The 21,371-nt window shown below is 38.6% G+C and overlaps 1 protein-coding gene across 1 annotated transcript; it reads right to left on the bottom strand.

The window, feature by feature from the left end:
• Positions 1–261: 261 nt before the first annotated feature.
• On the bottom strand, positions 262–1,463 carry LOC130928665 (zinc finger protein 862-like). Its single transcript, XM_057855384.1, has 4 exons — positions 1,337–1,463; positions 950–1,172; positions 562–714; positions 262–402 (listed from the first exon to the last, which is right to left on the bottom strand). The coding sequence occupies exons 2-4, from the start codon at positions 1,058–1,060 to the stop codon at positions 262–264; spliced, it is 405 nt and encodes a 134-aa protein (XP_057711367.1). The 5' UTR covers positions 1,061–1,172; positions 1,337–1,463.
• Positions 1,464–21,371: the final 19,908 nt, after the last annotated feature.

Raw genomic sequence — 21,371 nt, 5'->3', positions numbered from 1 at the left:
CTGACCCTCGGGGTAGGGTGTGTGTGTACATTTTCAAGCCTGGTGTATCTCTTTAGGGCATTTTGAGACCACTGAATATAATATAAATTGCTGTATATGAACATAACAGGTTGGTATCATCCTTAAGAACACACAAAGGCATATGAAGAATATTTCAAATTTTCAAATTTAATCACAAAGTCATTAATTCATTCACTCACTCATTCAATCCATTGTTCATTCACTCACTACTGACACACTCTACACCCTGTCATTGAACATTTAATTTTTCTTGGCTTTTATGAAGAAAATTTCCATAGCTCTTCCAAAATTGAACGCTTCAGGGCTTGGTCCATTTATGGAGACTCTCAGGCAGGCAGCAAGGTGTTCTCCTTGCAGTCTGTTCCTGAGGTCTGATTTGACCTATAAGATAACTACAATTAGTCAAAAGAAATTAAAGTGGGAGGTGCCTTTGGAGCACATATTTGTACTCTCCTTTACTTGACAATTATGCACCTTACATTCACACCAAATATTATGCATATTTGGCACACCTGTCAGCACCTCTTGTAATGCCCTTACCCTGTTCATTGTGGAGAAGTCCCTCTCGCAGTTGACGCTGGAGACTGGAATGACCAGAGCAACTCCTGCCAAGTGGCTCAGCAATGGGTAGATTTGTCCCCATTCATCGCATTCACTGGCCAGAAGAGACAGCACCTCAGCTTGGTTCTTGTCCTAGGAAATATATTTTAGAGAGATGTTAATTTACATTATTTATATTGCACAGGTTGTATCTTCATCTAAAATTGAGGTTTAGGGTTTAATTATAATAGTAACAAGTAAGCATGTTGAGCATAGTGATAACATTTAATTTGGGATTTAAGCTATCACATATTTTGATCCTGCTGCAGAAGAATGACTCATGCTTGCAATGTCCTGGTTGAGGTGAAACCTAGTATCATTCACCCACCTTGAATGTTGAAGTGTTCCTTGAAGGAACGCCATTCCTGCAGCACCAAAGTCTCGTCAACATCAAGCAACTTCCTTGCCAAGGTCTGAAGATTGTGGATGCTTCCTTCATCACTAAGTGCAGCTCCCTGTGGTCCCAAAACACTGAAGGCTGCAATAAGGTCCAGATTTTGGAACCTGGTTTCCAAGTGGCCTATTAGGCCACTGATGTAAGGTCTGGCAACCTGTAAGTTGGACAGAATAGAAATATAAAATCCCCAACTCTTCAAACAGCAGGCAATGGTTTGCTGTTTGTCTTTGCTGCTTGAAACTAGGGAACCCTCAAAAGTGCACACTGACTTCAATCTAAGACTCAACACACCAATTCTAATCTAGAAAAAAAAATTACCTGGCTCACAAATCTTTTCCACTGCTCATCTCGTCGCAGCTCCTCAGTGCCCTGTCCCCTCCTTTGTCTCTCCTCCTCGTGCTCGATATTGAAACGTCCAAGTCCAAGGGGATCATCGATGTCCTGGTGTAGCCGGGACAGGAATGACCCAGGCAGTGGGACCTCACCTGCATCTTTATGCGCCTGAGGGCCTCGATCGTGATTGGAACCTAAAGTTAAAGAGATGTTACTTGCATTATATTGTCACCAATGGCAACTCATAGAACAAAGAACTCTTAAATATTATGAACTGATCATAACATACCTGCTCCTTGATATGGAGAAAGTTGACATTTGCTCTCTGAAACACTCGTGACAGCCGTGCAATATGTGGCAGTATATCGGCCTGAAGGTACACGGATGCGACCAACCTGTAGGTTGCACAAAACGTGTACAGGCCCTTGGCAGCTGGGCACTTTTTCAACTCTGCCTCCTCTGCCAATGTGGCGAGCACAGCAGAGAGATTTTTCTGAAGCAACTCAATAGCTAATTGCTGAGATAGCCACCTCGTGTCTTTTACCTCCTAGAAATGATAAATTCATTCATATGTTCGTAAAACCTATGTGAATCTAAATGTATGATTGTAATATGGTATATTAGAATCATTAATGGCAAAAAAAATCTGAACGTTTTGCTTGGTGACACTTATGGCAAATTCATATTATTAAAGGGGACCAATTATGCTCATTTCAGGGGCTTTTAATATGATATTGGACCCTGGAATACAATTGAAAGTTTTGAAGAAAAAAAAAAAAAAAACTCATTAGTTATTGCAAACACATACTCCTCCACTCTGGCTCTTTCCTGCTTTGCTCTGAAATGTATTGCACCTGGGGATTGCTTCAACACACACAACTAACTGCTCTAACTTTTCATGCTGGAAAAGCAAAGCAAGTAACTTTAAAGTAATAAAAGATTACATTAATTTCACCTCTAACCCTCATGATGCATTTTCTCAGATTCTCATATCGCAAGTGGGTATAGTATTAGTGAGTGAATTGAGAACATCAACTGTGAGTGAGAACAGGTATATGTAATAACCTTCATCTTCAAGTCACACAGTCCTAGGGTGGTAGCTGCTGTCTTCAGCGCTGCACTCCGGTTTGCACTGTGATGGAAGAACAGGTGTAGTTCCTGGAGGTGGTCGCGGAAAATTGCCAGGTATTTGACATCATTTGAGGCATCTTTGCAGACCAGGGCAAGGCGGTGGGCAGCACAAGCCACAGCAACGATCCTGGGGAAGCTGTCAGTCAGCTGCTACGCAACTCCATTTATGCGCCCTGTGGTTACAGTCAAATAACACAAACCAAATAGCATTAACAATTCTTACTTAGAGACATACCTTAATGGAACAATAAAATACCATACCTGTCATAACTGCTGCCCCATCTGTGCCAAGCCCACAAAGCTTTTCTGTCGTCACCTGTTTCTTGAGCAGGACCACTTTCACTGCATTGACAATGGTGTCAGCCTTGCCATCACTGAGCGTCACAATGTCGAGGAACTGATTGAAAACCTGTCCCTCTTTATGTATCTGAATAAAACAAATACAGCATTAAGTATAGCATTAAGGCATTTCATTACCTCAAAAAAGGAAATGTATGAAAGTTGTATTCCTGATAAAGCAGAATCACAGAACCACATCCTGGAATATTTTTCAAGCCTTTATTTGCTTATATTGCTGCAGTAGATCATCACACAGAAAAATAGGGTATAATATATAGGGTATAAAACTATAAAACCATAAATATTCATAATTCATGATGACAATTGACTTTCAAGGGAGACTACATTGTGAGCGGGATCCTCAAAATATCTAGTCATACCTGATGTGCAGATCAAGCTGACAAAGCAAGGAAACATCTGTGCCTTCATCAAGCTCAATCTCGATGGCTTGGGATGCTGTTATCTGCTCTCTCAGAGGCTCCTCAATGACCTGGGAAAGGATCTCAAGCATCTCATCGATGATTCGATGAGAGCGGTAGTTGTTTCTGCGATGAACCTTGAAAATAGTTTTACATCAATACAGAATGCTGAACTGATTTAATTGAACTGTTATATTAGCACAAGTACTTACCTTCAGCTTGAGGAAATAGTCACATCCCAGGAGCTGGGCCAAGCTTAGCAGCTTGGCATAGTTGGTGTGGTGGGCTATTTCGTTTTTCACCAACCAATAGACCCTACCCACGTGACGTCACAACTCCGCTCTCCTGACTGGTGCCGCCCACTTGTCCGTCAACACACCATGTTGACCTGTTACGGCTACGTACATTCCTCCTATTTACGGCGTGTTTTTCTGCTCGTTAACATTAATAATCAAAATGGTGAAGGCGTGTGTGGCGGTCGGTTGCAATAACAGAGAAGATAGACAGAGAGACTTGAAGTTCTACCGGATTCCGAGAGACACGGAGAGGAGAGAGCGAGATGGGCTGCTGCAATTCGACGAGAAAACTGGACTCCAAACGATTACCACAAATTATGTAGTAGTCATTTTATATCTGGTAAGATGCATTTAATATATATTTAGAGGGTTTTGGGCTGACAACCACAATTAAGATCATTGCTAGGCTAATCGCCGACAACATACACGTATGTATGTAGTGAGAGTGCTATCGCTAAACCATATAAACATTAAAAGCCCTAGCTCCATTGACAAATGACATGAAATACATTAGACTTGACAGTAGATGTTAGCAAGAACAAAAGATTTTGAATTGAAAATTTCGTAACTCACCTTCCGAGCAAAAGATTCCTGCCGAATTTTCGTGTACGAGGACCTGTTTCACCCAACCAGCAACGTAGCATTTATAAGCCTCCAAGCTCTTAAAGTTTTTCAAACTTTCGTGAGAATAGGCTGATTTTGTGTGGACAAGATAGTTGTAAATATCAGGGTCAGGCAGAGACTGCGAAGGCAGCCGGTCAAAAAAAATCATCGATTTAGGCATCAAATATGGATCTGGCGACTGTATAGAACGAAGCTTTTCCACATAACGCCTTTTATGCAACACATCCAGTGAGTTTACAGCATCAGAAAGCACCGGGTCTTCCATGAAATGCATTTTAAATTCCTCGATCAATTGAAACCAATGCTAATACAGAGACAAAATGACGGACAAGTGGGCGGAACCATAAAGGGAGCACGTGGTTTTGTGACGTCGGTGGGGAGGGTATATACAGGCATTTGAATCCACCAATCACAGCTTCGTGCTCCATAACAATGACAGGGTCAAAGGAATTCATGACAGAGTATCCTGCAAAAAAAAAAAAAAAAAAATCCCTGAACACTAGTACCCATCTGAAACTTTTGGGATTGTGATTTGACATGACTGAGAAAAGTTTATAAATTACCTAATGCAAGTGATTGATTGCATTTCATGCTCTGTTGGTGGTGCTCAGTGGTCATGCGACGCTCCAGGTAATCCTTTCGATAGTGGACAGCCCCCACTTCCACAAAAGGCCTCATTTTAGGGCCATTTTTTACAGGAGGTCTGTGCTGCCTGCAAGCACGACAAAAACTTCCCTAAAAAGCAGAGGAACAATTCAATAATCAACTGTATTTATAATGGCACTTTTTTCCCCCCCCACAATATTTTGATTTTCAAACTAATAATTCACACCATCAAAACAATACCATAAAGAGACCACACCGAGAACACACCCACAAGACAAAAAAAAAAAAAAAAAAAAAAAAAAAAAAATAGTTGTTCCTCTACCATTATTAAGCTCCAGCTTTACCCCATTTATCCTCCATAAACACAAAATCACAGTCCCTAATATGATCTTGTAAGCATCAAGACAATTTCATCTTTTTGACATAATTCATAAAAGGTGTCCACAAGTCCTCAAAAAGCTGTTGTTTGCCCTTCAATATGTATGTCATGCGTTCTAGAGGTATAACCGACAACATCTGGTTGTTTTGTAGAAGGTCCACGATCTGATTTCCATACGAATGCAATGCATTTCTTTGCCATTACTAAACCAAAATTGATAAGTGTCTGTTCATGTTTGTTGTAATTGTGTTCTTCTGGAAACAGTCCCAACAGAAAAAAACTTTGGTCCAAATGGAATGTCTTTTAAAATCATTCCCTCCAACGTGCTTCTTACTTCATCCGAAAATTTCTTAACTTTTCCACATTGCCATACACAGTGATACAGGGTACCTTTTTCTCCTGTACATTTAAAGCAGGTATCAGGAATATTTTTATTATATATGTTTAGTTCTGCTGGTGTTATGCATGTTCAGTGGCGCCTCCAGAAATTTTTCATAGGGGTGGCCAGATGGGGCCACTTAAAATCTTGGGGTGGCCAAAACTAAAAGCCATAATTTCAGGTTTTCATTATATTATGGCAGTAAAAAGGTCAGGAGAAAACTATCAGAAAGACTTAAGGACACGGCTACTGATACACTTTGGTGTATTGTGTAATATTTGATGTTTCTAATGATTTAATGTGCATAGTCCATAACTGTCCAGTCAACATTTTTAGTTCCACAACAATTCTGTTGTATTGTGTAATGTATATATTAGGCATAAGGTGTACATTTAAGTTAACAAAACAAAATAAATGCATTCATTTGGGATGAAATGCATAACTGATGTTGCAAAAATCTAACGATATACTGGCAAGAGGGGTGGCCAGTGGGGTGGCCAACCAATTTATAGGGGTGGCCGTGGCCACCCCCTGGTGGCGCCACTGCGTATGTTTTCATTATCCACTTGTATTGAATAAGTCTCAACTGTGCGTTCATGCATATGGTTTGAGCATTTACACACAGCTTAGCCCATTCCCTTTCTGTTATGTCCTTATCCAAGTTATGAATCCATGCCCTCATTTTGTCCTTTGAATTTTCAGGATAATTACACATTAAAATTTTGTACAAACTCGAGATAGCCCCTCTCCTAAGAATGTCTTTAGTCATCAAATCCTCTAAAAAAGTGAGGTTTAAGGAGATCAAGACTGTGATTTGTTTGAATAAAACTAAGTTGCAAATACTTAAAAAAATGCTTCCCGTCAAGTGCGAATTTCAGTCTTAATTGCTCAAAGGACATCATAACGTTTGTATCAGAAATATAGAAATCATTAATCGTTTTAAGTCCCTTTGAGTGCCACAACTTAAATATAGCGTCCGCCCTCCCTGGAATGAGCAAATTATTTCCCCAGACTGGACTAAAACGGGATAGTGTATTTGGTTCTCCTAAATATTCTTTTATTTGATGCCATATTGCTATCATATTTTTCAAAATTGGGTTTTTGGTGTGCTTGAGCAACCTTTTTTTCAAATCAGAATATAAATATAAAAAGACCGGCAAGTTAAGACCACAGGACTCCATTTCGACCCAACATGGAGGGTCTTTGATCAGAAAATAAAACATAACAGATCTCAGTTGAGTTGCTTGATAGTACCAGTTCAGATTAGGGCATTTCAAGCCACCCCGATCGAATGGGAGATACAGCAGTGTTAGTCTCAATTGAGACCTTCTGTTATTCCATATAAATTTTACCCATTCCTTTTTTAATGTTGAAAGGAATTCTGGAGGAGGTGGCAAGGGGATATTCTGAAAAAGATAAATTAACTTGGGAAGCACATTCATTTTCAATACATTAATTCTACCAATTACAGATATCGGTACTGAAATCTATCTGTCTATTGATTTAATAATTTCTTCCCTTAATAGAGAATAATTTGCTCCAACCACATGTTCTATTTTGGGCAAAATTTGAATCCCTAAGTATTCAAATTTTTGGACCACGTTGAATTGGCTCGTTACCGGCAGTGGGTTGTCCCTTTCATCAGTATTGAGTAACAATATAGAGGATTTACTATTATTCACCTTGTAGCCAGAAATCTTGCCAAAAGACTCAGTTGCAACAACACTGGTATTGACTTTAATAGTTTAGAAATTAAAATGATGTCATCAGCATAAAGGGCAATTCTATATTCCGTCTGTCCCACCACAAGTCCCCTAAATTGTGCGTTTGAATGGATTGCAATCGCAAATGGCTCAATTGCCATATCAAATAGTAATGGAGAGAGAGAGGACATCCCTGGCGACAACCTTTTCGTATATTAATGTGCATTGAGACATTTCGATTAGACATCATTTCTGCTGTTGCATTTATATACATAAGCTGAATCCACTTAAGAATCACCAGATCCAAATTTTTTTGACACTTTAAAAACGTAAGGCCACTCCACCCGTTTCGGCTCTGATGACGTCCTCGGTCACATTCTCACTTGGAGCCTTTTGCAAGGAGGTCAGCTCTGTGTAGAGGTTGATGATTCTTGGTTTTTCTCTTCCGGCATAATACTCACGAAAAATCTTTAGTGCATGGCGTCCGTCATCTGGCGCGTCGCGCATTACCAGTCACCGGCTCTTATCGTCGAGGAATTGAATCAGCTCAGCGTAGGCTTCGGCATTTTTCTCATCTTCCTCATCAGGCTCGTTTAAAATGGTGTCTTTCAGCCCCTGCAGGCGGAGGTGGCCCAAAAACTTTGCTTCCCAAAGTTCATAATTTTTCTCATCTCCATCAAAGACGAGCCTCGCCCAGCGGCTGCATGTCACCAGGTCTTTCTCCTTTCTACTCATGTTGCCACTTACTTCACAGCTCACAGGTGCACGCAGTGATCGTCACGACTTTCACCTGGCTTGTCATGAAACCTCTCACTGTGCATCACGGCTCTGATCTGGGCCCATAACCTGTTGGCATGCTCTGTTGCACAGCGGATACACAGCAGTGATCGTTTCTCTTTGTCGTGCAAACACCAGCAGGCGTACACGCATTTTATTCAGTCCAACACAGGTGAAATACATTTGCTAATTTGAACATGTGACCGGCCAATTGGTTGCCATGGTGATTAAATAAACACAATTACCAATGTGAGCATCCCACTCAACATTGAATTGAAAAAAGTGGACTCATTTTGTTTTGAGTATGTATGATCATCACCAATTGGGCGTTGTCCTTGTGGATACATAATAATTTGTTAGTTTTTTTTATCAAAAATAGTCTCTTGCCCTAAACTTTTCTTGAATGGCGTATCCACCTTGTGCGATTAAAAAAAAAAAAAAAAAATGGAAACACTGGCCTGTTATAATCCATGACTGCACTAATCTTACTTTATATTATAACGTATTATGTATGTACATGCAGTAGTATACTATGATATTAATGCTACGTATTTTTAATATGTAGATTTTTTGGAAGAAGTGTTTTGAATCACATTGGAAAGGTGAAGTCACAGTGTTCTGAATCTTTTTACATTTCATTCTTTTGAACGAGGTAATGCTTTCAGCATTTGACCTCATTGTTTATTAGCGATTTAGTATTATTTGTGTTTAGTTGTACTTTAATAAAGTATTCCAAAATGTTTTTGTGAAAAATTAAGTGTCAACAAAAATTGAACAGCAAGACTACCAAAAAAAATAAATAAGCAAACAAACAAATAAAATATATAAACATTAGAATAGGTGACTACAGTTTTAAAAAATCTGCTAACTAATCTGGAAAAAAATTGTCGTTTGGGACAGACCTACTACAAACCCAATAAATAAACAAATAAGCCACATTGGATTATGAGCCGCAGGATTCAAAATTAGGGAAAAGTGTAGCACCTAATAGTCCGAAAATTACGGTACCTAAATTGTGACATCTACCTACCGCCGTTACCCTAACACTGCTGATTCACACCCTATTATTGTTGTCTTATGAGAGTACTAGAAGTTGTTTAATGCCAGAAATTCTTGATGAAAAATGCCACAAACAAAAAGACCACAAACAAATCTTATTTCTTCATTTGCTAACTTGTGTCCCCAAAGTTGATTTCTGTTGGAGAAAATTCATCCTTGCCATTCTTGTTGTTGTTGTTGTTTGTTCATGTTTTGTTGTCTTCCAATCCAGCACAAAAGTAATTTCAAAGTGGTTGACATCACATTAAATGCAATTCAAAATTGGATTCCTTTGACAGCACTACTGTTAACCAGTGGTGTCAACAATAATCGATGCGGCGATGCATCCCGATGCGCGCAACACGCCCAATCAATTCAGCGCATTTTAAAATATATAAGTACGTTCAAAAATCTTCCCTGCGCAATTCCGGTGATGCAACGGATTTGGTTTCCCCATTTGTATTATTATTCTCATGTTTACCTGTAGAGAGAGCTACTTTACATTCAAAGCAAGCCCGTAGAGGTTAGATCGGGCCTAAAAAAATCCAGCCCGACCCGACACGGCCCGATCAATTAACTAGATATGCAGGCCCGAGCCAGAGTGACACGAAAAAACAAACAAACAAAAAAACGCAGTGGCAGCCAATTATTTTCATTTCTTCAAGTTTTCTTACTGTTTAAATAGTCTACATATTTTTATGATCATTATAAAAGCATTTACACAACGCTGTGAAAGTTTAATATTAAAAAAACACGGTTTTGCAGACACACAGAGGAGAAGATTCAAAAGGATCACATTTGCCTTTGTGTGCATAAATAAAAGTGTCTTTCGTAACGAATTCTCAATTGGCAGAAAAAAACAAAATGCAGCAGCAGCAATTTATTTTCATTTCTTCGAGTTGGCAGAAAAAACGCAAGTTTTCTTAATGTTTAAATAGTCTACATATTTTTATGATCAATATAAAAGCATTTACACAACGAAATAACGCTGGGAAAGTTAAATATAAAAAAAAAACATGGTTTTGCAGACACACAGAGGAGAAGATTCAAAATGATCACATTTGCCTTTGTGTGCATAAATAAAAGTGTCTTTTGTAACGAATTCTCAGTTGGCAGAAAAAAACCTCAATATTTAAAGGGTATGAAAACGCAAAGGGGGTGTGAGACATCAATAGAACCGTTATGTGCCAAGATAACAAATATTGATAAAGTTAACAAAAAAATCAATCACATTAATGAGCAATTATCGAAAATAGATCGAAAATGACGAACATTTCCGAAAGTGTTCCGGAAACAGCCGAATGGGGCGGAGACGTCATAACAAGGAAACAAAAGGTCGAGGCAGGTGCCATCGTTGTTAATCGACGAGAGAGTTGCGTTCGTGTTTTATCAAAAAAATCGCTAAAATGGTTCCCCTGCTCTAATCCCATTCATATTTGTGTCGGTTGGCAGAGCGAAACCGATGATAGCATATTAAATGATAATTATTCTATACATTATTTTGCGGTCACGGTGTATCAGCTTCACAAAAAGAAATGCAAAACATACCATTTGGTGTTTCTCACACGAACTGTTGTCGGGGTTTCATCAGTGTGATTGCTCCCCTCAATGATCCTTTCATTAGGCTGCATTGGCTTTCGTTTGGGCTCAAATTGATAACCCAAAACACCAAAGAAAGGTTCATAACTCTCCTCGTCACCATTAGAAGAATGTTCGTTACGTCGGATTCGTCGCTGCAACTAGAAACGTAATTGTCCGCCATCATCGCCGCCATTCAATACTAAAGCACCGAGCCGGTTGTTTCCTTGTTTTGATGTCACGCCCACAATCTGCTTGAAATTGACCCAAATTTCTCTCATTTTCTTGGTGTTGCGATGTGTGTAATTACACGAAGTGACATGATATGAATCCGAAAGGCATTCGTTTATGGATAAATGATGGAATATTAGCATTTCCCCAGGTGTTGACATACACTTTAAATAGTCTACATATTTTTATGAGAGTTATAAAACGAAATAACGGGAGGAGAAGAAGAAAAAGAGGACTGCGCCACAGCCCTCTGCGCATTTTTTTATTTTATTTTTTAAAATAATTTATTAGTCCGGCGCAGCGGCCCAACCCAACCCACCCAAACGTGAATGCTTAACATTTCGGGTCGGGTTCGGGCACAAGATCTAACCTCTATGCAGGGGGGACGAGGAACCCAAATCCGCTTCCTCGCCGGAGTAACGTCACAGACAAGCGCAGTTGCAATCGAGAGAGCAGAGAGATAGGACATAACATAACAATGGCTGAAGCGGAGAAAGAGGGAGCGAGAAAGATTATAGATATAAGATAGGCTAGGCCTACATTTTACTTTTGTTCTACATTGCAATTTAGTTGATGTTTTGTTTGCAACTGAACTGATCCCTGGATTGATATTGCGATAAAGATGCTGCTGCACTACAATATTTTCTTTGTCGTTTTAATATTTACTTGAATATTTTTATTGATGGGTCGTTGTGACTAAAATACAGTGACCGTTATTACTGATTTTGCACAGGAGTTCAGATGTTCCACTTTGTGAAAGGCTGCTACTGTGTGCAAAAAAAAAAAGAGAAAGCCCTGGTCTCATTCAAAGCACTAATTAAATGCTGTGATCGTTTTTTTTTAAATATATATATCTGAAAGTATACTATTTTCATTTGACTTCAACCAGGAGTGACACAAGAGCCAATAAAAAGTTGTTTAATGTCTGACCGCTTGTGGTGCCTCATGATTCACGAAAAAATATGCTTTGCTTTAGAATTTTAATGCATCCCAGGCTTTAATGCATCGCGATGCATAACCGAATCGTGACCCTCTGAATCAAATCTAATCGTGGCCCTTCGAATCGTAATCGAATCGAATTGTGAGGGCAGTGCCGATGCACACCTCTACTGTTAACATTAAAAATGAATTCTCATCACCGCGATCGTCATGTACAGTACACTTATCGAAAGTGAACCAACCTTCTAGTCTGAGAAGAACCTTAGCGTGCATTAGTTTGGACACAGTCGAGCGTCGGTGACGTGGGGGCTCCTCTTTCACTCCACAAAGTTCCTCCGGTCTCGCGGACATTTTCCCCACTTGATTTCTGAATGTTGATACGAAAATTAGCTCATGATTTTTTTAGACCATAATATTTATCTCTTTGATCGCTTGCTCTTATAAAAAGGCCAATCTGGAGAGCAGCTGTTGCAAGCGACTCAACATCGCACAGCCAATCACGAGATTAGCGCCAAGCAAGTCAATGTCTGCGCAGCCAATCACGAGCGTGGTCCGCTTGCGGAAGAGGAGTGCTGTTCATCGTTGTCGAAGCCCTTTACATTCAGACACTTTTATGGAAGATTTACCTTTGTGAATTCGTTAGCATATTAGCATCGGTTGTTATCACAAACGGTCGCTATATGGAGTTGTATCTGTGCATTGTATGTATTTTTTATGCCTTCGCGATGCATATACAATGGTGATGTTTCATGATCTGTATTATTTGTTGTGTACGGTAGTTTCCCATTACGGCCGCTAGATGACAGCATTCGTGCTAACCTGCAAAACTCGAATAGGAAGCTGCTTAAAGAGAAATGTCCTGTATGTGTTTTCTACTGGTAACGCTATGTGTTTTTTTTTTTTTTCAGTTATATTTATCAATTTAGACAGAGTGGTCTAAAGACAAATGTTTATTTTTTTGCATTCCTGGAAAGTTAAGAGATTATTAATAGGGTTGTATTTATTGTGTATGTTGAATTTGCTAATAAAATCCAGAAATTTATTCTGGAAGTTTTCAAGAATGTTTCTTTAGTAGTTTTTGAAAACAAAGGTTTGAATCAAACGATGTATCACCGGAACCAATACACATGAAAGTCAGTATAAGTTAAAACAGATTTATTTTGCATTGATCATTTGGCCTATCAATTAATTAGGTTCAAATTCATGAGAAATGTTGCCCTGACCCCTGTTCACCCAATCTGTTTGGGTTTAATAATGTCCCTTCCTAAGCAAAAAGTGTACATGCAGGTTATGCTGTTATATCGTCCCTACTTGTTCAGACCAAACCTACGCCCTTGGCTTCGTCTTTATTCATTTATTCCCTGACTAAGATTTTTTGTTGTTGTATTTATTTCATTTAGATAGACAATTTTAAGTGGCATTAAGACAAATGTTTACTTTTTTGCATTCCTAGATACTTAAGAGATGATTAACAAGTTTGTATTTCTTGTGTATATTAATATAATTTTTGTTCAAATAATGCAATTTAAGTTTGCTAATATAATCCAGAAATTTATTCTTGAAGTTTTCAAAATGTTTCTTAAGTAGTTTTTGAAAACAAAGGTTTGAATCGAACGGCGTATCACCTGAACCAATACATATGCAGACCGAGGTGCTGGGGCCTATCCCAGCTAACTACGGGCAGTAAGCAGGGTACATTCTGAATTGGTTGCCAGCCAATCGCAGGGCAATTCAATTCAATTCAATTCAATTTTTTTTTTTGTATAGCCCTAAATCACAACGAGGTTGTCTCGAAGGGCTTTGCAGAGGCAATATGACACACAATCAGAAACACCAAATGAAGCAAACAAAGATGAATAAATAAAGTTCAAGTCCTGGGCATCCCCCATCCTTAGACCCTCCATGTCAGCAAGGAAAAAGTGCAAAAAGTCTTTCGGAGAAAATGGGAAACCTTGGGGAGTACCACAGTCAGGAGAGATCCACTCCCAGGACAGATTGACAGAAAGCACCAGGACTGCTAATGGGAATTAGCAGGCGAAGTTACAGTCCGTACAGATGCAGTGGAGTAAAGGAACAAGAAGAGGTCCATCTAGCCAGATGAGATGTGGGTAGCAACGAGGACGTCCATCCAGCCAGGGGTCCGGACAGTCAGGATGCTGCAGCTGAAAATTAGCCCCTCCCCCGAGGGGAGGGGGGAAAGGGGACACCGGGTGACTAGTGATGAAGAGACTAGACAACTAGATATTAACATTGGAAAATAGAAATAAAGTAAGACAAGTGGTAGGTCGAATGAGAAAAAGGAGATAAAACTCAGTGGCTGTACTTCCCCCAGCATTATAGCTTCTAGTGCAGCTTAGACTAAACTGTGAGTCTACTCCGACTTCAACTTGCCTGACCATAAGCTTTGTCGAATAGGAACGTTTTTAATCTAGTCTTAAATGTGCAGACTGTCTCGGCTTCTTTAATATTAGCTGGAAGTTGATTCCATAAAACAGGGGCTTGGTGGCTAAAGGCTCTAGCTCCGACAGTACTTTTAGAAACCCTGGGAACTACCAGTAGACCTGCATTCTGAGAGCGGACTGTTCTGTTGGGGCGGTGCGGAACCAGAGCATCGGTGAGATAAGATGGCCCCAACCCATTAATGGTCTTAAATGTAAGAAGGAGGATTTTAAATTTAATTCTAAACTCGACTGGAAGCCAGTGAAGGGCCTGGAGCACAGGGGTGATGTGCTCTCTTCTATTGGTTCCTTAAAAGTCTTGCTGCTGCGTTTTGGACTAGCTGAAGACCTTTTGGAGAACTCTTAGGACAAGCTGCAAGTAGGGAGTTACAGTAATCCAATCTTGATGTAACGAATGCGTAAATTTTTCTGCATCGTTTTTACATAAAATATTTCTAATTTTGGCTATGTTGCGCAGGTGGAAGAAGGCCGTTCTGCAGGTTTGTTTAATGTGAGCTTTAAACGATAAGTCAGGGTCGAAAAGAACTCGTAGGTTTTAACCGTGGTGCTGGAGGCTACACTTACATTGTCCAAAGTCACTATCTGGGCAGCTAAAGAGTCTCTCACACTTTTCGGGCCTATTATAAGGACTTCTGTCTTTTCAGAGTTAAGTAGAAGATAGTGCTCATCCAGGTATTTATATCTTGGACGCATGTGCTTAGTTTGTCCACTTGCCTTACCTGCTCAGGTTAAATTGATAAATATAGTTGTGTGTCCTCAGCGTAACAATGAAAGTTAATGCTATGTTTTCTGATGATATTACCTAGAGGAAGCATATACAGCGTAAACAAAATTGGCCCGAGGACGTGATGGGTGTCTCCCTTAAAGGGAAGGGGAAGCAAGCTGGAGACACCCCTTTGTTTGTATGTGTGTGCTGGTTATGTGTATGCATTTAGGATTACGTACATGTGTGCTTATACATTTCATGAAGCAATGGCGTCTAAGTAAAAATGGCACGTCAACTAGGAGTGGGAACCTCAAGGCACCTCACGATACGATATGATTCGCGATACAAGGCTCACGATAACGATTATCTCACGATATCACGATACAGAAAATATCGATATATTGGTCAGAAATTTGATACATGATATTCTACGATACAACTGTTGAAACGAAAAAAAAAACATTTCAAAATAGAAAAAAAATACTGTTTAAGTCATTTATTAAACAGTGACACCTTTTCAGTGCAACATTGCTGTAAATTATAAATCTACTGATAATTGTGTACCTGCACATATAGAGGAAACAAACCACAACCACTGATATTTCTTGGCGAAATCATGATGAATGGCACCCTTAATTTCTTAAGTTTTAAATCTTTTGAAAATGTTTAACAGTGCTGTAAGTGTCAGTCAGCAGTTGAGCTTGGAGTGGGGCAACGATAAAATTGGTGGGTCTTTTCTTTGTAAATGGCCTTTGTTGTCAAAAGCATTGGTTTGAGCACTTCCACTCAGTTACATTCTTCCTCACCTTAAAAACAACAAAATAAATATAAAATATTAGCTACTCAATAGCTTTTGAGTTGAAATTCTGATTTTTTGTGTGTGTTGGAAGTATTGAGTGAATTAAAAAAAAAAAAAAAATGAATTGAATGAATAGAAATTAAAAATGCAATAATTACTTGTTTTTAATATGTAGGACACATTAATTATCATGCACGTCACCTTATTCATCTTGGAAGCTATTCAAACCATTTTTATAGCTTATTGTGTCAAAATGGCAGTCATAACAGTTTGTGTAGTAAACTAGATGGAAAGTGGTTCTCAAATATGTAATCAAAATAATACATTTAAATGAAAAAATCAATTACTAGTACATTGCAAAACTTTCTTACCTCAAGTGTTGCTCCATAGAAATCAGGCGTCCAATTAGTCACCAGCTGCCAGTGAACCTTATTTTATTAGACAATTCTTGCATACAGCAAAGTCCTTGTTCACCTTACTTCCTTTATTGTTGGTGTAAAATCCAAAGTGTGTCCACATGTGTGATTTTCAGCAATATTTTTCTCACTTTTTCCTCCACCGTTCTCACGAAGCTTTTTTATTTTTTTCAACCCACTTGGGACCGCTCTTCTTCTCTAGGCGACTTGTGCGCACTTTACCTTCACCGCCACTGTTGAGCGCCCCTAGTGGACCGCCAAGGAATTGCTCAACAAACATTGAGCAGTTTACAGCATCCATACTCCATTGTATGGCCAATATGTCAAATAAAAGTATCGATGCTTGGCGGGAGCATATCGATAACCGATCAGGTTGCAAAATATCGCGATATATTGCTGTATCGAGATATTGTCACACTCTTAACGTCAACCTTGATTTCTTAAATGTACCCGACAGTCTAATTTGCCACTGTCTGCGGCTTGTCCTGGAAGATGACCAGTGGAACTCAGACCGGCCTAAACCGGTTTGAAAGGCAGTTAAGACATTTCTGGCATAATCACTTTAAAAGGCACTTCCTATTCTAGCAAGCATTAATCATCAATCTTGATTATATTGGTTATGTGTATATGAGGATTAAATGTAAATGATTATAGTTTATATGAGCACAAGCAGATATTTAATAAACCTTCGATAATTATCTCAACATCCTCTAACGCCTATGTCACATTCTAGTCTCTGCAATAAGGTATTATGATCGATTGTGTCAAAGGCTGCACTCGGGTCCAACAGAACCAGGATCGAGACTAATCCAACGTCAGCAGCTAGTAGCAAGCCATTAGTTACTTTGACTAATGCAGTTTCAGTGCTATGATGAGCTCGAAAGCCAGACTGGAAATGTTCAAATAAACTATTGTCCTGTAGGTGCTGACAGAGCTGTTTAATTACCACTCTTTCAAGGACTTTGGAGAGAAATGGTAAATTAGAGATAGGTCTATAATTTGCCAAGATATCAGGCTCAAGAGTAGGTTTGACTCAAGCCCCGTCAGGATCAAGAGTAGGGCACAATGGGACATATCCAAACAATAATTTCTTTTTTAATACCAACGTCAATTGCTGCTATTACATGGAGGCTTGTCTACAACCATTAAAGTGAACAATAAATTATCAGTAATACATCTCAATAGCAGAAGTATGTATGCTAACTTCAGTAATATGAGAGAATATCTGAATCAATTTATAAAACCATTCAAAATCATTGCCATATCCGAAACATGGCGCAAAGCAGATAAAGGTATGGATATGAGTTTTATCCGAAAGAATAAGAATGGAGGTGGTGTCGCCTTGTATGTGGATAAAAATTTGAACTACAAAGTTATAGAAAGTATGACAACTGTGGTTGATAACCTTTTGGAATGTATAACAATTGAATTAGATGAAAAAAAAGCAAAAATGACATAATCAGCTGTAAATATAGAGCACCAAGCTCTAGTATTGAAACATTCAGGGACTGGATCAGAGAAATGTTTTCAAAAGCCATTCAAAAACTTGTGTTCAGTTGTGGGGATTTCATTATTGATTTGCTCAATCTAAACAAGTACCAATCAGTTGATGAATTTATCAATACCATGTACTGTATGAGTTTGTATCCAAAAATCACCAGACTGAGTCGAATCACAACTCACAGTGCTACTTTAATAGATAACATATTCACCAATGACATTGAAAGTAATTCAGTAAGCGGACTGTTAATTAACAATATGAGTGATCACCAACCCGTTTTTACAGTTTGTAACGGCACCCAGCTAAGAAAGTTGCCAGAGCAGAATGTCAAGTACAGGCGAGTGAGGAACTCATTTAAAAAAGATTTATTGGCACAAAATTGGGAAAATGTATGTAATGGAATTTTTTTATATATTCACATCATTATATGATAAAAACTGCCCAATACAACGGCACAGCAGAAAACAAATGTACAAAGATCGACCATGGTTCACGAAGGGATTACAAAACGCTCGTAAGAAGAAAAATACACTGTATAGAGAATTCATAAAACATATATAAAAATATACTGACCAAGATCATAAGGGTATGTAGGAAAGAATACTATAGTAAAAAATTGTATAACAAAAACAAAAAAAAAATTAAAGGAATGTGGGACATTTTGAATGGAATTATTAAAAATGGTGCTAAGCAACAGAGCTATCCTCAATACTTTGTGGAAATGATGTGAAGAGGTTTATCTGAGGAGTGGAATGAAAACCTCAATGAAAGGAATCCCAGTTCAATGTTCCTTCCAGCAGTGGTGGAAGAAGAAATAATTGATACTGTAAACACATGTAAATGCAAAACATCCACTGATTCAAATGATATTGACATGAAAAGTTGTGAAAAAGGTCATTGAGGGGAATTTCAAAACCACTAACATATATCTGTAACTTATTATTTTCAATGGGTAAATTTTCAAACAAAATGAAAATAGCTAAAGTAGTGCCATTATACAAGACTGGAGATAGACACCACTTCACAAATTACAGGCCTCTCTACTTCCAAAATTTTCCAAAATTCTTTAAAAAGTTATTCAACAACAGATTAAATAAATTCATAATATAATTTACTTTTCGACAGTCAGAATGGATTTAGGGCAAACAGTTCAACATCACTAGCTTTCATTGAATCTTTTGAGGAGATCAGTAACGCTATTGATCACAAATTTCACTCAGTTGGAATATTCTTAGATCTTAAAGTGATCCTCGATCTTTAAGACAAGTAATTCTTAAAAGATAAATGTTAGTATGAGTTATAATAATTTTATATTAAAACCCCTCTTAATGTTTTTGTTTTAATAAAATTGTAAAATTATTTTAAGTGATAGGTCGCCATTTTTGTCACGTCACAGTGTGTGACGTCACATCTTTCAGCGTCACTCTTCGCTACCCCAACATGTTGTCGGTTCTGCCCTTCCAATTTGAACCAGATCGGAAAAGTAAAGAGCAGGACAGCACTGTCGGTCATTCACAAGACGACCAGCAAAAGAAAAATGAGAGCAGGAAATACAGTACCTGATAAAGCAAGAGTTGGGAAAAACTGGTGCTGTACTCGCTGCAAGTGCGTCTCAATGACAATTGAGCAGGAGAGTGTATGCTGTTGAGAACTCCGGCAGATCCTCAAGCTAAGTTTTCAAACGTTTTCAAACTTATCCCAGTATAATTATGTAGATTGTTAACATCCAGGGCTGTCGTGTGCTTTACATATAGTACAGGCCAAAAGTTTGAACACATCTTGTCATTCGCGCATTTTTATTTTAATGACTATTGACATTATAAACTCTCACTGAAGGTAATAAAACTAGCCAGGATCGGAGTCGTGTCGTTGCTGACTGACCTCATTAAATCCGTCATGTGACGGCAACAAATCCTCGAATCGAGTGTAATCCATGTCTTGTACATTTTAACGCGTGGTTGGTAGGATACGTACATAAAAGTATCAAAAAGGGGAGAAGCTTCCACTTATGCACATTTATTCAAAAAAATAATATTTCCAGCTTGACCACTCGTCACTCGGGAGCTCAGCGATACGCACACACGCGTTGCCACACAACTCAAACATAAAAGTAAGGTCCATATCAGAGTCATTGTCGTCACTGTAGCGTGCCATAGTGCTTTAATTATCTGATATGATTTGGGGAAAACTCCCACGAAGAATAGTCAACAAAAAAGATGGCAATAGTAATCCAAATCAGCGTACTTCACTCACTCGTAGATCCAGGAATTAGACCGATCACATGGCAATTTTGCAGCCGCCATCAGGCCGTCCAATCCACAAAATAGACTGAGCCGAAAGCCGCTCTGGGACCGTCGAATCCAGAAAATAGACAGATGCGAAACCAATATTGCAGCCTCAGTGAGACCGTCAGATCCTGAAAATAGACGGATCCCTTACTTGACTAAGAATCCAGGAAAAATATTCGGGCGGCAGTTGTAATGCGTGGTAGGTAGGATATGTGCATACAGGGACCAAAAAGGGGAGAAGCTTCCACTTATGCACACCTATTCACAAAAAATAATAACTCCACCTTGACCACTCACGTCACTCCCCTTGTTTTAATTTGACTGGAAATTGCATCCAAAAGTAGCACATTGTAGCATTTTACTTCGCGAGTTTAGGCAGCAATACACAATTGTTGTATACGCTACACATTTGGAAACATCCCCTTTACGTCATCACTGCGTGCCCGCAAATCATGGCGCCAACTATCGGTTAAAATGTGTCCTAAATATTATAAAATATTGCCATTGATTTAACATTTTGTTTGTTTCCAACAACATATTTTAGTACAAGAGAACAATTGTGGTTTACTAGAGCCTACCTAAGGTAGAGGATCACTTTAAGAAAGCATTTGACACTATTAATCATGACATTTTGATCAATAAACTTGAAGAGTATGGGATCAGGGAGGAGGCACTACACTGGTTGAAGAGGGTAACTATTCATCATCATGCTTGGACATTGCTTGTGCATCCCTCAGGGTTCAGTGTTAGGTCCAAAACTGTTTATTCTTTATATAAATGATATACGCAAAGTTTCAAGAATACTACAATTAGTTTTATTTGCAGATGACACAAGTACCTTTTGCTCTGTGGGGGTGTGCATGAGCTACTGGGGAGGGTTTCTGATGAAATGTGTAAACTAAAGACATGGTTTGACAGAAACAAATGATCATTAAATTTAAGTAAAACCAAATTCATGTTATTTAGCAGATACAATGAACATATTCAAGTATAAACACAGATAGATGGGGTGAATATTGAAAAGGTCTATGAAAACAAGTTTCTTGGGGTAGTTATTGATGAGAAGATTAACTGCAAAACTCATATAAACCATATAGAAAGTAAAGTATCAAGAAGCATATCAGTCCTGAAAAAAGCTAAACACAGTCTTGACAATAAATCACTCCACATTCCTTACTGTTCTAAAGAACATATTTACATATATTTTTACATATTTACACTACTGTGCAGAGGTCTGGGGTAACACTTATAAATGTACAATAAAGATCACTTCTCATTTTGCAAAAATGAGCCATAAAATACAACATAATGTATAATGTACATAATAATTTTTAAAATCCAGAACAATAAAGCTCAGGGACTTGGTTCATTTTCAAACAGCCCAGCTCATGTGTAAGGCTATACACAGGTCA

The sequence above is a fragment of the Corythoichthys intestinalis genome, chromosome 13, assembly GCF_030265065.1.
Source record: "Corythoichthys intestinalis isolate RoL2023-P3 chromosome 13, ASM3026506v1, whole genome shotgun sequence".
NCBI classification, from domain to species: Eukaryota; Metazoa; Chordata; class Actinopteri; order Syngnathiformes; family Syngnathidae; genus Corythoichthys; species Corythoichthys intestinalis.
Note: the sequence above shows the minus strand (reverse complement) of the source record. Positions and strands in the feature narration are given on the sequence as shown.